The following is a 14,858-nucleotide window of genomic DNA, read 5'->3' as shown; positions in this document are numbered from 1 at the left end:
TCTATGTGTTCCTTATGCCTTTGTAGAATACCTGTTGCACCAGTTATATTGGCAAGTCATTTGGTAATTGCTAACTGACCAAACCTACTCCACAAGAAATAAATTGGTTTATTTCATATCAACTGAACGCAGAGAGCTATAGCAGTCATCACACCCTTCAATCACCTTGCTTGTCAATTTTTTTTTTTGCAACTGTTGTCTAAGCAGGTTAGGGAAAAAAATTAACACCCTCATCAGGTACTTTAAAATGTTAAGCAAAATATACTTGATGGAAAATGGCACGAGTTTACATCAGACGGTTGTGAGGGTAATATGTGATACGCTGTTAGTGGACCGATGTCATTTGATGTAGACACTGTGTACAGATGCTGAGTTGGTAGTAAAGTGCTACTTACGAGACAGCTCTGCTTCTTGATACCTGAATCTGCAAATGCTGGACATGGGTACCTTATGAGAACCAACAGCTTCTTGGCACAACATGTAAGTTTCATGGGTCGAGATGTTGATAAAATTGTACACACAGTACCTGAATTCAAACTTTAGGAGCTCAGTATATATATTAACCACTTTCCTCCTCTGGGGGTGGAGGGTGCCTTTCCTGTCTTCACTCACAGGGATGGTTCAAAATCTGGACTGTGATTATAGGGCAAACAACAGATCCATCTAAGGAGCTTTTTGCATCTGCTTTATTTTTCCAGGGAGGGAAGGGGTTGATATGAACGGGAGAGCGGCTCCAACAGGCAGGAAAATCGATCGGTGCTGCAACCAGTTGAACCACTTCCACTAAGTGACATAAAAATATTCTAATATTAAGGATTATTTTACAACTCTATGGAAGTATGCAGTAATGCATCTCGCATTTGTTTTGTCTTGATGACAAAATGCACTCTGAGTCACAAGAGCCTGCCTTGTGTTAGTTATAAACAAAAATATATTTATATATATATATTTATGTAACTACTATGTGCTTTAAAGAAAATTACTGTATGATTCAGCAGGGTTTTTTCGCTCTTTTTCTCACCAGGGATATGCTGACTTGAAAGCCTTCTTAGATAGGAATCGACAATGAAATGGGCCTCTCAGACTGAAACAGCAAACAGTTAAAAAAAAAAAACCAAAACACCAAAAACCTCATATGCTTAGAATCCCTTAAACATTTTTGCTTCAAAAATGATTAAGGAACTCATGGTACTGTGTCCTTCTGTTTCCTTCAGCCAAGAACAACTGTGGCTTCACAGGACTTCACAGTTGGGAGGTGGAGGCGATGCTTCTGAAAACCAATCAGATGTTTTACTCTGGGGTGGGGGGAACCAGAAGCCTCGTTTGTCCCTCCCTCTGTCCTCATGCTTAGCTAAAAGGCTACAATCCTGTCACTGCTTACACAGAAGGCATCCAGGAAGAGGGAGGCCAAGTCGGAACTGGAAAGATAAAAGACTCATCCTGTAAAGTAGCGAACTGGTTGGAACAGGTGGGTCTGGTGGTTGGAACAGGTGGGTCTAGACCAGCAAAACAAAATCCTTCAGCCACGTGTCTTGTGGAAAGACACAAAATCTCTTCTTTTGTGTCTGTTTGGGCCCCTGCATCAGCTACTTTTCTCAGCAAACTGGAAATATCTGTCACTGTTCTTTTGAGTGAATGGGTTCAGGCTTTGGAACACAATTATCAGAGAAGAATATTTGAACCAAAGGTATAGATCCCTTGTGAACTAAAGCTTTATTATTATTTTTTTTCTCGATCCCTTTGCACCCTGCACCTTAAGCCAACAGCACTGTAATCTTGTCATATTTCTGATAAGTCCACAGGAGATGTGCTGAGTGAACTATAGAGGTCATTCCACTAGGGAATTTTATGTTCAGTGGTAACTGATATCCTCTATAAGTTTAAAAAAATTTTTTAACCCTTTCTGGGCTGGGCTTGTCCAGAAATCTCATCTCCTTCTGGCTAGAGCAGCTTAGGGCTCCTGTGTGTATGTGTGTGTGTGTGTGGGTGTGTGTTTGTCTTAAAGGTATAGGCAAATTTTTAGTCTTAACACCTGTAAGCCAGCACTGGTGCTGTTCTGTCCTAGAAATTTTAGCACTGCTCTGATACGATAAAACCTTCTTTCTCTCCAACTGGTTCAACTTCAGCATAGGCAGGATGGCCAGAACCTCTTCGGAACTTCATTGCTGGCCATCTGCTTGGGCGTCTCTGAAACAGAAAAATGCAAAAGGAGTGAAAAGCACGGTACCGGTCACATCATAAGAAAAGTATATTTGCCAACTATTTCAGATGAACTTCTGAATTAAATGTAGCAACATATTAAATGATCTCATTACCACCACAGTTGAAATTACACATGCCCAAAGCACCCTGCTTGACTCTCTATTATGGCACTACCAGCACGTCCCAGATGACAGTCCCTTGGCCAAAGCTACCCCCCAAAGGATTGAGAGTTTCTCAAAGACATGGTTTATGCTTTATGCATATTTACGTCTAGAAGACTCCATTAAATGTCCAGATGTAACTAAGCAAAAATGAACAGTCATGAAAAACAAATTTTCTTAATATATAACCATGGACACCTTCTCTTTAGAAGTAAATAGTGATATCACTTCATTTCATTTATTAATTCACTCAAAAAACCTAAGACCATAAAATTCTGCACAGTTATTAGAAGTGTGCTTCAAATTTGGTGCTTAGACTTCCTAGCAAAAACCAAACTGAAAGATCAATCACCTTAATATCTTAAGAATTAATTTATTAAGCTAAGACATCCCATAGATGACTTTTTGTGTTTGAAAATGAACAGATGTCATGCCCTGAAAACTGAATCCAACGTCAGAGGTTGTGAATAATCTCAAACCCATGTAAATAATTGCACATACAGACAATGGTCTTAAAATACAGGTTACTTGTATTGACACTTCTCCCTAACCCTATGTTTATCAAACAAACCTTTTGTGATTTACAAACAGAAGTGATGAAATAAATTATTAAGTTACAGCAGCAGAAGACACTAAAAGGCATTTCTCAGCCATAGTGGCACCAGAAATTACTATTCCATTTATCAGAGTACCTTTATTTTGGAGTAAATAAACCAATAAATATTAAAGGAAGTTTATTTCTACCTAAGAATTTTAATGTGAAAAATGTTAAATATCAGGTTAGGTATATTGGCATTTGGTAGCTTTCTAGATCGGCCAATTACATTCCACTGTCATGATTAATGGCTGTAAAAGAGTTTTCCCATCAGGTTGGAATGAGTATTATTAGCTTTACCTTCTGGAAAAATACCAGTCATGGTAATTGCATCTTGCCTGTTAATAATATTAGTACTGTCTCTATAACGTTATGTGGTCAAAATGCTTTATATTTATTAGCTGGTTAAGTCCCATTATGTAAGTGAAACTGAATTATCTTTATTTTCCTAAAAAAGAAGGTAAAACTGAGAGGGCTAAATAGCAATTTAGTGTCTTTGTTGCAACTAAAAATCATCATCAATGGAAATATACTAGAGATATAAACTATAAATGTTTCTAGAGAGATGGACACTGTAATTTATGGTCACTCCTGTTGTGGGAAAATGCCAATATGCTCATTCGTTCTTTAAAAAAAATCCCTGGCTGCACCGGATCTTAGATCCTCAGAACATGGGATCTTAGTTTCCTGGCAAGAGATCAAACCCAAGCCCCCTGCACTGGAGGTGCAGAGTCTTGACCACTGACCACCAGGGAAGTCCTCCGTGTACTCACTCTTTATAACCCCCACTCTGATTTCAGCTACTTCGCAACAGGGCTTCTTAGGGCACAGCTGCCCTTGTGTTTCTTGGAGTCAGGCAGCACCACTGTCTGTTCTGAAGCTCTACCTTACAAGGCCCATTTGGCCCATGGGTCCAGCAGGCAAGTACAGCCCTATGGACTAGCACTGATTTACCACTCAGGCCATAAAGACATTGTGTTACAGGTGACCATTAGAAAGGAGTGCTGATTATCATCAAGAAGACAAGAGATGGCAGGTATTGGTGAGAACGTGATGGAAAGGGAAACTTAGACGCTATAGGTGGGACTGTAGATTGGCCCAAAGACTATGGAAAACAATCAGGAAGTTCCTCAAAAACTTAAAAATGAATCTACTACATGATCCAGCAATTCGACTTCTAGTATATACCGAAAAGAAATGAAAACGGAAGTCTGATGAGATAACTATATTCCCATGTTTATGGCAGCATTATTCACAATAGCCAAGATATGGAAACATCCCAGGTGCACAGCCATGGATGACTGGATAAAAAAGGATGCAGTATGGATACACAATGGAATATTATTCTGCCATGAGAAAAGAGGCTATCCTGTCATTTGTGACAGCATGGGCGGACCTTGAACACACGATGCCAAGTGAGGTAAGTCAGACAGAGAAAGACCAGAACTGTGTGATACCACTTCTCTGTGGAATCTAAAGAAGTCAGACCTAAGAAAAAAGCAAACAGTGGTTACCAGGTAATACAGATGGGGAGATAAGATTGATAGTACGTAAGGGGATACACTTGTGATGAGTATTAAATAATATTGTACTATAAGCATGCAATGAAATAAATATCATTACAACAGCAACCATATTACAATATATAAATGTATCAAAGTAACACATTGTATGCCTTAAACCTACACAATGCCAAACTTATCTAATTAAAGAAATAAAAAGGAACACCACTGATGAGAATTGTTGATGATGATGCCTGGGAAAGTTACATTTTATCAAACATAATTAATCATATTTCATGCTGTTAGAAGGTGATTTACACACATGATCTTATTTAATGTGTACAACTCAATCCTTTACCTTGTACCCAAACCTAAAAAGCTGGCAAATGGCAGATCCAAGATTTAAAATGAGAGCTACCAACTTCCAAAGTTAATTCTCCCACTATAGAAATTAGCCCTTAAAATTCATTACTTTGTGTACAACCTATCTGAAATTTGTGAACATAGTTCTATTTTTATTTCAATCTTAAACTATGACATTACAACAACTTCAGTATTCTAAGCATTACTAAGAATTCTAAGAATTACTAAGTTAATAATTAATTCTCTGTCTTAGGTGAAAAAGTTGCAGGATTATTGATAATGTTTACCATGTTCTTTGTGAACTCATCACAGAGGTTCTCAAAATAGAAAGTACAGTGAAGCTACCACTGTTAACACAGTACAAACGTATTTTCTGAATTAATTTCATGTCCTTAAAAAATTTTCTTTCATCTTACCACTACTCATTAGAGAAAAAAACACCCTAACAAGATTTAAAATCACTAGAGATTCCACCACCCACACATAATTTGGTTCAATCTGTGTATATCACTTATACTCATTTCTAGAAACACTAAATCACAGCAGATGCTGTTTTATGAACTCCTTTATTTCCAATTAAGAACACAAAAAATTTTATGAACTATTCCTCTACAAAATTACTTTTAGTGCATGGAAAAGCATACTACATATAACTCAATATGAGTTATACAGTCAATTTGATTTTGAGATTTTTTTTTCCGGATTGTTTGATAGTATAAATAATGCTCCAGTGAATATTTTTGCTGCTAACCTCAAAGGAATATTTCTGATTAGTTCCTTTTATAAACTCACAGAAGTGAAATTATTGATCCAAAGAGAATGTGCAGATTATTTACTAAAAATATCTGAAATGTCTAACATGGTGCAAGATGCTGTTTTGAAGGGCATATGACCAAAGAAAAGTATAAAACATGGTTTCCATATGGAAGATAAAAACTTCTTCAGGGTAAAAGGGGTAAGACTTAATTTAGGTTTCAAATAAGCATTCTAAAGATGAACAAGACAGAATAGGTTGTTATCTAACTACAAAATTATTCAAGACTCCTATTTTATATGTACAAAACGGAAAGATTTATACTTACTTCTACAGTTTTTGACTAGATGCAAAGAGAGGGCATTTTCCATAATATTATGTCAAAATTTACAATGAAATCTAGAAATTGTCATGCAACTGGTCTGATTTCATGCAATGAAATCTAGCAATTGTCATGCACTTGGTCTGATTTTACATTCTTTTACCAGTTTTTGATATCTCAATTTTAACCCTAAAAATGCCACAGAGTAATAAGTTTATCAAAATCCTGCTTCCTTTCTAGAATGCTTCCACATATCACAAATCAATTAAATGATCCTAAATAAATCACTTGATTTCTCTGGGCTTTTGTTTCCTTATCTGTACAATGATATTTGGGGATCTGTCCTCTAAAATTGTAGGATCCTTATACCTGCTTGCCTGAGATAACTGAACACTGGGGAGAAAAGTTACTTAAAAACTTCTCCGGGTCATGGTTCTTCTGATCGTTGTCCCTCCTACATTCCTCCACTAACTTTTAGGATCCCTAAACTGAAATCTATATAAATTAGTCCTAACTGAAGTTGTTTTCCTAGGTCAATCTGCAGTTGCTCAGAGAATTTCCTTACAAATGAAAACAAGGGGTCAGTTCTCTGACTTTCACGATTCAATGTTTAGTTCTCATAGAACAGTCTGTAAGGTTGGCGACTACCAACCTTATCTTTAAGCTTGGTAGATACCATGAGGCATCTATCCAGTAGACAAATGGGATCTAGAAACTTGGGCATCATGTCTGGCTCTGCCACGAAATATGATGGATGGGTCACAACCCAGCATTTAATACTTCTTTCTTGAGGCTTAAACACGTCCCAGTCTGTGTTCTTTTTAGAATGGCTAATTCGAATTGTTACAGAAACTGATGGGGGCCACAGGGTCACTTGTTAACAGAGCAGGATGTATGCTGAAAATTGAAAAATTCAAACCAGACTGTACTGTTAATTCATTACAGAGATGCAGGATGTCATGGCTTAAAACATGACTGTGTGTAATGCATGGGTGCTCTCTAATTTCATTTCTGAGAATTATTTATGCGATTCATCACATTCAGAAGTAAATGTTCATGCTGATATGTCTGCAATGGGGTGGGCCATGCAGGCAGGTATTCTCCCTAATTACTCCTTCAGAACTATTAACTGAACAGTCATTCAGATCTGTCTCAATGGTCTGCGGCGAGATAATTAGCTGAAATATCCACAAACAAACCTGCAGGGTACCCTCCGTTAGCAATGTACACAAAACTGCAGCTGGAGACTTGTCTTCAAGCTCAGAGAGCAAAGCAGAGAGTGCTTTTTATGCGTTAGATGAACCCTTGAAAAAAGCAGTTACTAGACATGAGTGTGAAAGACAAGAGGCTAATTCTGAACTTCCAGGCCCAGCTAGAAGACACCTGTGGTGGTTGATGGTGCTTGACAAGCAGTTGTTCTGAGATTTCTAGTATTTTGTGCTTTCTTTAGTAAACAGGGAGAAGTGGAAGGAGGCTGAGATTCTGAGGCGTGGACAGCATCTTGGTCCTGTCACTTCCCAGCACAGGACTCAGGCACAGTCGAGTGTTTTGTTAGTTTCCCCATTTGGAAAAGGAAATGAACTAGATAATTTTTTTCTAAGAATTTTTTCTTTTTTAATTAAAAAAAAATTAAACCATAGACCATTTGTTCCAATGAAATTTTACCTGAAGCCCAGACAGGATCACTCAGAGTAAAGGTCTCTCTTCATTACAATGGACGAAGCCCTGCTTACACACTTCCTGAGCCCTGGGGGATCCTGTGCCTGAGCATGGACTCGGAAACTATCGAACTAGATCTGCATTTCTCACCTTGCAGACAATCACAAGGCATCTTGTTAAAATGCAGATTCTAATTCGGCAGACCTGGGCGAGGTCTGGGACTCTGCATTTCTAACAAGGTCCCAGGTGATGCTGATGTTGCTGGTCCACAGCATGTTGGGAATTGCAAGGACAATGATTTGCTTTGCTCTCTGCAATCACCACACTGTTCTCCATAGTGGCTGGGAGAAAAATATTGAACTCTGACTTTACTTGGATCTCCACATACCTTCACAGAAACTCCAGTATGACCAGTGGTCAGCCTTTTCACATTTAGCTTTGATCACGTTTGACTGTCCAGAGGAAGGGAATCATTTCATCTCCTTATTTTGTGTTGCATATTAGTTCAACACAGGTTATATTCACTTATAAATCTGGGCTGCCAGTTTTAGCAAATGGATCTATAGGCCATCAGTTAAATTTGAACGGCAGATAAACAATGAGTAATATTTTTAAACTATACTTCATGGCACATACTCATACTAAAAATTATTCATTGTTTATTTGAAATTCAAATTTATCTAAGTGTCATGTATTTGATTTGGCAACCCTAAATTCACAGGAAAACACAATATTATATCTGTGGGCCCTGGACAGTCAAACTTGCAATCTAATTAAAGTAAATGACTCCTATTTGTGGCTGTGTCTCTTTGCTTCAAAAACTGTAGGTTACTTTTTTCTTAAAAAGAGAACTCAAATGGATTTGTCTGGCTTCTGGTGTGACCAAGAATTCTAAGCAATAACTCTTGTGTGAAACAAAGCCTGGGTGTTTTGGGGTTTTTTTGCACAGTCTCTACTCATCCTATTTGAGTTGCTTTTCCTCACGTGAAAGTTGTTTTACTATCCTGCAGTTGCCTCTTTTCCAACCGAAAATTATGAATTCCCAGTGGTCTGTTCCCTTCATTTTAGAACTGTGTTATGGATAAATCCTGAAGAATTAATTACTATAACCATAGTTAATACATACCCCAAATGAAAATTGTCCCAAAGCATATGAAGAATGGTTATTTACTGGGAATAACAAAACTATCATAATACTCACATGATTTTCTAAAAGATAAAGTACCCTTAAAGGGGGGATAGATAGATAGGGAGTTTGGGATTGATAAGTACACACTGCTATATTTAAAATGGATAACCAACAAGGACTTACTATATAGCACAGGGAACTCTGCTCAATGTTATGTGGCAGCCTGGATGGGAGGGAAATTTGGGGGAGAAGGATACATATAAGTGTATGGCTGAGTCCTTTTGCTGTCCACCTGAAATTATCACAACACTGTTAACTGGCTACATTCCAATATAAAATAAAAAGTTTTTAAAAGGAGGGAATAGATTGGGAGTTTGGGACTGACGTGTACACACTAATATATTTAAAATAGGTTAGGACTTCCCTGGTGGTCCAGTGGTTAAGAATCCACCTACCAATGCAGGGACATGGTTTTGATCCCTGGTCTGGGAAGATTCCACATGCCTGCGGCTGCTACTGCTGCTGCTGCTAAGTCGCTTCAGTCGTGTCCGACTCTGTGCGACCCAATAGACGGCAGCCCACCAGGCTCCACCGTTCCTGGGATTCTCCAGGCAAGACTAGGGTCACCTAAACCCATGCGCCACAACTGCTGAGCCCATGCACTGCAGCTAGAGAGTAGCCCCTGCTTGCCACAACTAGAGAAGCCTATATGCAGCAATGAACACCCAGCACAGCCAAAAATAAAATTAAAAAAAAAGATAACTGGCAAGGACCTACTGTATAGCACAGGGAACTCCACTCAATATTCTCTAATAAGCTAAATGGGAAAAGAATTTGAGAAAGAACAGATACATGCATAACTGAATCACTTTGTTGTATACATAAAACTAATACAACATTGTTAATCAACTATACTTCAATATAAAATAAAAAATTAAGAAACAAAATAAAATGAAAATTAAACGATTATTGGCTGCTAAATTAGGGAAAGAAATTTTTTAATACGGGGAGAAAAATCTTGCAAACATACATTTCAAACAATGTCCTTTTTTTTTTTTTTTTAAATATAGCCCACTGGATCTCAGGGAATTTCACTTGGGGAAATTAAAAAAAATTATTGAAGTCAAAGCCCACCTTGGCCAACTGATTTAGAATCTATCACTGGGGCTCAGGCAGTGGATTTTTTTTTTTTTTTTAAGTTCTCCGGGTCAGTCAGATGCACAGTAAGGGTTGAGAACCACTTTCCATGTCTATATCACATGCTCTCCTACTTCTGAGCCTTTGCCTGTGGCTCCCCTTACCTGGAATGCCACTTACTTCATCATTTTTACTTATGTAAACACTATCCATTTCATATTATTTCCCAGAAAGCTTTCTGGATTTCCACCTACAGATTAGAAGTTACTTTTCATCTTGCTATGTTGTCACAGACATTTCCTGATATTTTAGCTACATGTCTTATCACAGGTTAGCTCACATGGTTATCGCTTATGTGGTTGTATACATGCACCGTACGTATCTGTCCTTCAGGTCAGCGTCATATCTGTTCAACCCTGAACTAGCCATGGCAGTGTGTACTGCCAATCTGGAGTAGATCTGACATCTGGAGTAGATCGCTTTCATACGTAACATCTGTCTCTTCTGCAAGATGTTATTTTTAGTCATAATTGGAAAAGGAAATGAATAATAATAATGACCGGAAAAGAAGAAGACAGTGAAAACCTTCCTGTTTTGAACTTCATAGATGTAATCACATCAGCAAAAAACAAATAAAAATACAAAACAAATATTACTGCACAAATGGTAAAATAGAATGACAATGTATTTTTGAAAAAAGGTGGAAAAGACACATGAGGGAATATTGCCAAATGGGTGAGTACCAGGTTCAGAGAATGATTTGCACTTTGTAAAAATAGAACTGACGTGACTCAAGTTCTTTTTTTTTGTCTTCACAAACACAATGGTGTCATTCTTTATTTTGAATCTATTGTTCTAACACAGATGCTTGAAGTACTGGTGGGTTGGAGACCTGTTGATTCTGAACACATAAAAAGACTAGACTTTTATGAGTTCATGATTCATAAGAATTCATTCATCCTCTAAATGAATGCATACAACTGAGCCTGTTGTCAGGTGCCAAGCATGCAACTGGGGGTTCTCTGAATTAACTTTCATGTAGAAGACAATATTCACTAAAGGAAAAGTAAAAAAAAAAAAAAAAAGGTGCTGAGTTGAACTTTACATATATACTGTGTTAGCAAAACTCAACAGTGACTGAATCAACTCTTTAGACCTTAGATCAGCAAAAGTTTTTAACACAATTTAGAATCTTAGTGATAAGAAAAATCTTAGCTTATTTTGGTTTGCCATTCTCTGTAGACAATCCCTCCCCTCCCCACTTATGACCTGAACCTGGGGGTGACTGTGCTCAAAGCCCTGTCCTTGGTTCCACATTGATCCACCACGTCTAGCAAAGTATAAGGCACAAAGAGACTCATATCGATTTGCACAGATCTTCTTCTCCAAGTTATGCCTTGTGAGATACTAGCATCCAGAGTCTTCTTTTCTCTTTTGATTTCAACCCATTATTGGGCATTTTGTTGCCCCAAATAAGAATGACTGGTTGATAGTGACTATTAGTGCATTCATGTGGGTATAAGTGCATTCAGTCAGCCAATAAAATTGTTATTTAAGCACCTATATGTAAAACACAACACTAACTCAAGGCATTTAAAGTATATTTAGGGAAAATAAGGTATTTGCATACAAAAGATTGAATTCACTTAAAGCTAAAAACATACGGACAAGAGATTTGATTACTCAGTATAAAATCAAGTATGTGCTAAAAGTATTTGAAAGTAAATTTTATGAGTTTGGAGGAAAGAGGCCTTCCTTTGGATTTGAGTCATCAGAGATGCTTTTATGAGCAGATTGAACATGAAGGCAAAGGACAGAATGAAACTCTCAGTGCAGCCTGGAGGCTACTGGCTGAACTCATTCCAGGTCTTTAGAAAACCTCAGCCTCTGGTTTTGTGTGCTTTGTTTTTTCTCTTCTACTTTATCCCCTGCAACAACTTTAAAAACTTCAACATTCTCTTCCTCAGAATTCCTCCCCGATCACTTTGAAAATATCCACTTCTGTCTCTTCTATATTGCTCATCGTGTCTCATCTCAAAACAGCCATCTCCAAGGCCTGGCCATCTCCCTGCACTGCACTACCTCTAATTCCTTTAGATTAAGTTCTTCCAGCTGTATCTTAAATTCTCATCCTCTACATTTTCCTATTCCAGACTCTAAGCAGTGACACTACTGCAGAAAAAAGTCACATATTCAGGCTAAGCCAGCCCTAAAGGATTAAGGCAGGAGATAGATGGGCCCCAGACTAAGCAGATAGAGTTCATTTCCTATGGACAGAAACGCCATAAAACAGGATAACTGGAGAGGCTGAGCCCTGCCCAGATAAAAGATAAGAGACCACATATTTCTCATTCTCAAAGTCAAGGAGACCTTCTTGATTAGAAAGCTCCTTGGAGGTCAAAAGGGGAGTGATGTCAATCTACCCATAGGCCTCTTTGTTGGAATCCATCTTGCTAAGAGATGTGCACATGGGCGGATCCTAGGATAAATGAAATACAGACTCAGAATCAGGCAAATAGAAATGACTGGCCAGAGGAAACCTGGAAGAAATGCCCCCATAAGTGATCCAAACTGCCACCGGGGCGTGACTCTATTTCTGAGTCACCCTGTGTGTCTCTCCACACTCCTCTTTTCCTCCTAATAAACACTTTACTTATTTCACTATCTTTGTGGGAATTCTTTTCTGCAACAATGAAGGGCCAGGGCCTTGTCACTGATCACTGGTCTAGTGGCTATGATTCACCGCTCTTACTGCTGTGGCCTGACCTCACTCTCTGGCCAGGATCCGAAACCCTGCTTCAAGCTGCTGCAGGCTGAGACCACCTGAGATCAGAATCACACTCTTTCAATTGTGAACTCAGTGATAAGTTCATTCTTCTCTTGTTAAATCCGTATGATGCACCCAAACTCCATCCAGTTCCAATTCTCTCTCAATCATGTATTTCATCACCATTTTTATTGAGAAGATTAAGCCACTAAGATGCTAACCCTTCCCCTTGTTCTTCACTAAAGACTTCATATCCACTGATCCTTTCTTCTTGTCTGAAATAAAATGATAGTCTCTCTCCATGGCATAGCTAATTGCATTTCCTACTCAATCCTGTGCACCTTAAAAAAAAAAAAGTTCATTTTTTTTTTCTTTACCTTATGCCTACACTCAACATCAGAAAAACAAAGAACTGCTTTTACTTGATTTTCTTTGGGGGGGGGGGGCCTCATTACTAAATCTCTCTTGAATGTCTGACTGAATCCTCTGCCTTCACATTATACAATCATTTTCGCCCCTTAAATCTGATGTCCCCACCTTCCCTTGAAATTGCATCCTCACAGATGACAATCTCTTTGTCAAGTTAGTACCTTTTATTGCTTCAAATTCTTTGGCGTCTCTAGAGCTCTTTATAATGATGGGTACTCTTCATTTCTAATATTCTCCCTGTTGCTGGTTCTCTAAGATGGCATATATTCTCGCATTTGGGTTTTTCCTTTTGTTTTCTTTTTTTTTTTTAAATCAACTGTCTCCTTTGCTGGTTTCTAAATGCTAAATGTTAAGATGTCCTAAGAGAGCCATGAACTCTCTGATCCCTCTTCCCAGTGGCATTCTTTATTCTCTTGGAGTTCAATTCTCACTGTTGTAACTTTCATATTTTCTCACCTGACTGCTTTATCTTAATCCATTCCTTCCCTTCAGTTGCTTTTTTGAAGAGGCCCAACTGTGATTTGACCATCAGCTCAAAACAAACATGCTTAAAATCCACCCCTCTCACTTTCTTTCCTAAGCTAACTTTGTCTTCTGATGTTTCTAATTCTAATAACCAGAAAATTTTATGTCCCTGTTTCTCAGATTTTGTACTTTGGAATTATCTTTGCTTCTTTCTTCTTCATCCCACACTTTCAACGCAAAGAATCAGGACATCCTCTCTACCATTACCATGAATTAGCTCTAGGAGTTTTAGAAATTGCTTAACTTCTTCAAGTTACCTTCTCTGTACAACAATGACTACATTTACGGATCTCACTGAGAACCAAAGAAAATTAACTGAAGGCACTTTCAGAAACAAAGTATTAAGCAGGTGAAAATGGCTGAATTCTGTCTTCTGCCTTCACATGGCTCTTGAATTAGCTTCATTCCATTCCTTCTATTAATACCCTACTTCAGCTCCCAGTTCTCATGTCACACATGAACTACAAATACAGCCTTCCAGCTCTCCTGTGTGGGTCCTTTCTCTCTTCTCCAGCTGTCTCCAGCCCATTTCCCTAATGCCTTTTCAATTTCTACTTCTTTATTACATCACTGATTCTGACTGCCTGTAGAGTGAAGCCCAGATTTTGTAGTTAGTTCTTCAAAATCTGTCACATGTAATCTCCATCTGCATTAAAGCTACTCCCAGTACTTACCATAGATACCAATATACAGTTGAATAAACCAACCAATCTGAACCTTCCTTGATTTAACATTTTTGTAAAATCATAACAGACCCTACTTGCATGTGAATGCCATCTCCTCCTCCACAGCCTGGCACTCATTTGAGACTCTGCTCAAATACTGTCTCTTTAATGAAACTCCCCCTGATTAAATTAATCTCTGTCTCTCTTTCCTAAGAATTTTTCAGTCCTTGACTGCACTATTTTGCCCAAGAATGCTCAAACCATCGCACAATTGCACTCATCTCACATGCTGGCAAGGTAATGCTCAAAATTCTCCAAGCCAGGCTTCAACAGTATGTGAACCGTGAACTTTCAGATGTTCAAGCTGGTTTTAGAAAAGGCAGAGGAACCAGAGATCAAATTGCCAATATCCGTTGGATCACTGAAAAAGCAAGAGAGTTCCAGAAAAACATCTATTTCTGCTTTACTGACTATGCCAAAACCTTTGACTGTGTGGATTACCACAAACTGTGGAAACTTCTTAACGAGATGTAAACACCAGACCACTTGACCTGCCTCTTGAGAAACCTGTATGCAGGTCAGAAAGCTACAGTTAGAACTGGACATGGAACAACAGACTGGTTCCAAATAGGAAAAGGAGTACGTCAA

At 38.3% G+C, this 14,858-nt stretch overlaps 1 protein-coding gene across 3 annotated transcripts in view; it reads right to left on the bottom strand.

Annotated features, from left to right (window-relative positions):
- Positions 1-670: 670 nt before the first annotated feature.
- Positions 671-14,858, bottom strand: part of PLXDC2 (plexin domain containing 2) — a 425,372-nt gene continuing 411,184 nt past the window's right edge. For all 3 annotated transcript variants that reach the window (XM_010859897.1, XM_010859896.1, XM_010859898.1), the window contains exon 14: positions 671-2,187. In XM_010859897.1, coding sequence (XP_010858199.1) covers positions 2,071-2,187 — 117 coding nt within the window. In that variant the 3' untranslated portion in view covers positions 671-2,070. The remainder of the gene's footprint in view (positions 2,188-14,858) is intronic.

This window comes from Bison bison, unplaced genomic scaffold, assembly GCF_000754665.1.
Source record: "Bison bison bison isolate TAMUID 2011002044 unplaced genomic scaffold, Bison_UMD1.0 scf7180017864461, whole genome shotgun sequence".
NCBI lineage: Eukaryota > Metazoa > Chordata > Mammalia > Artiodactyla > Bovidae > Bison > Bison bison.
This window is presented reverse-complemented; position numbering and strand designations above follow the sequence as displayed.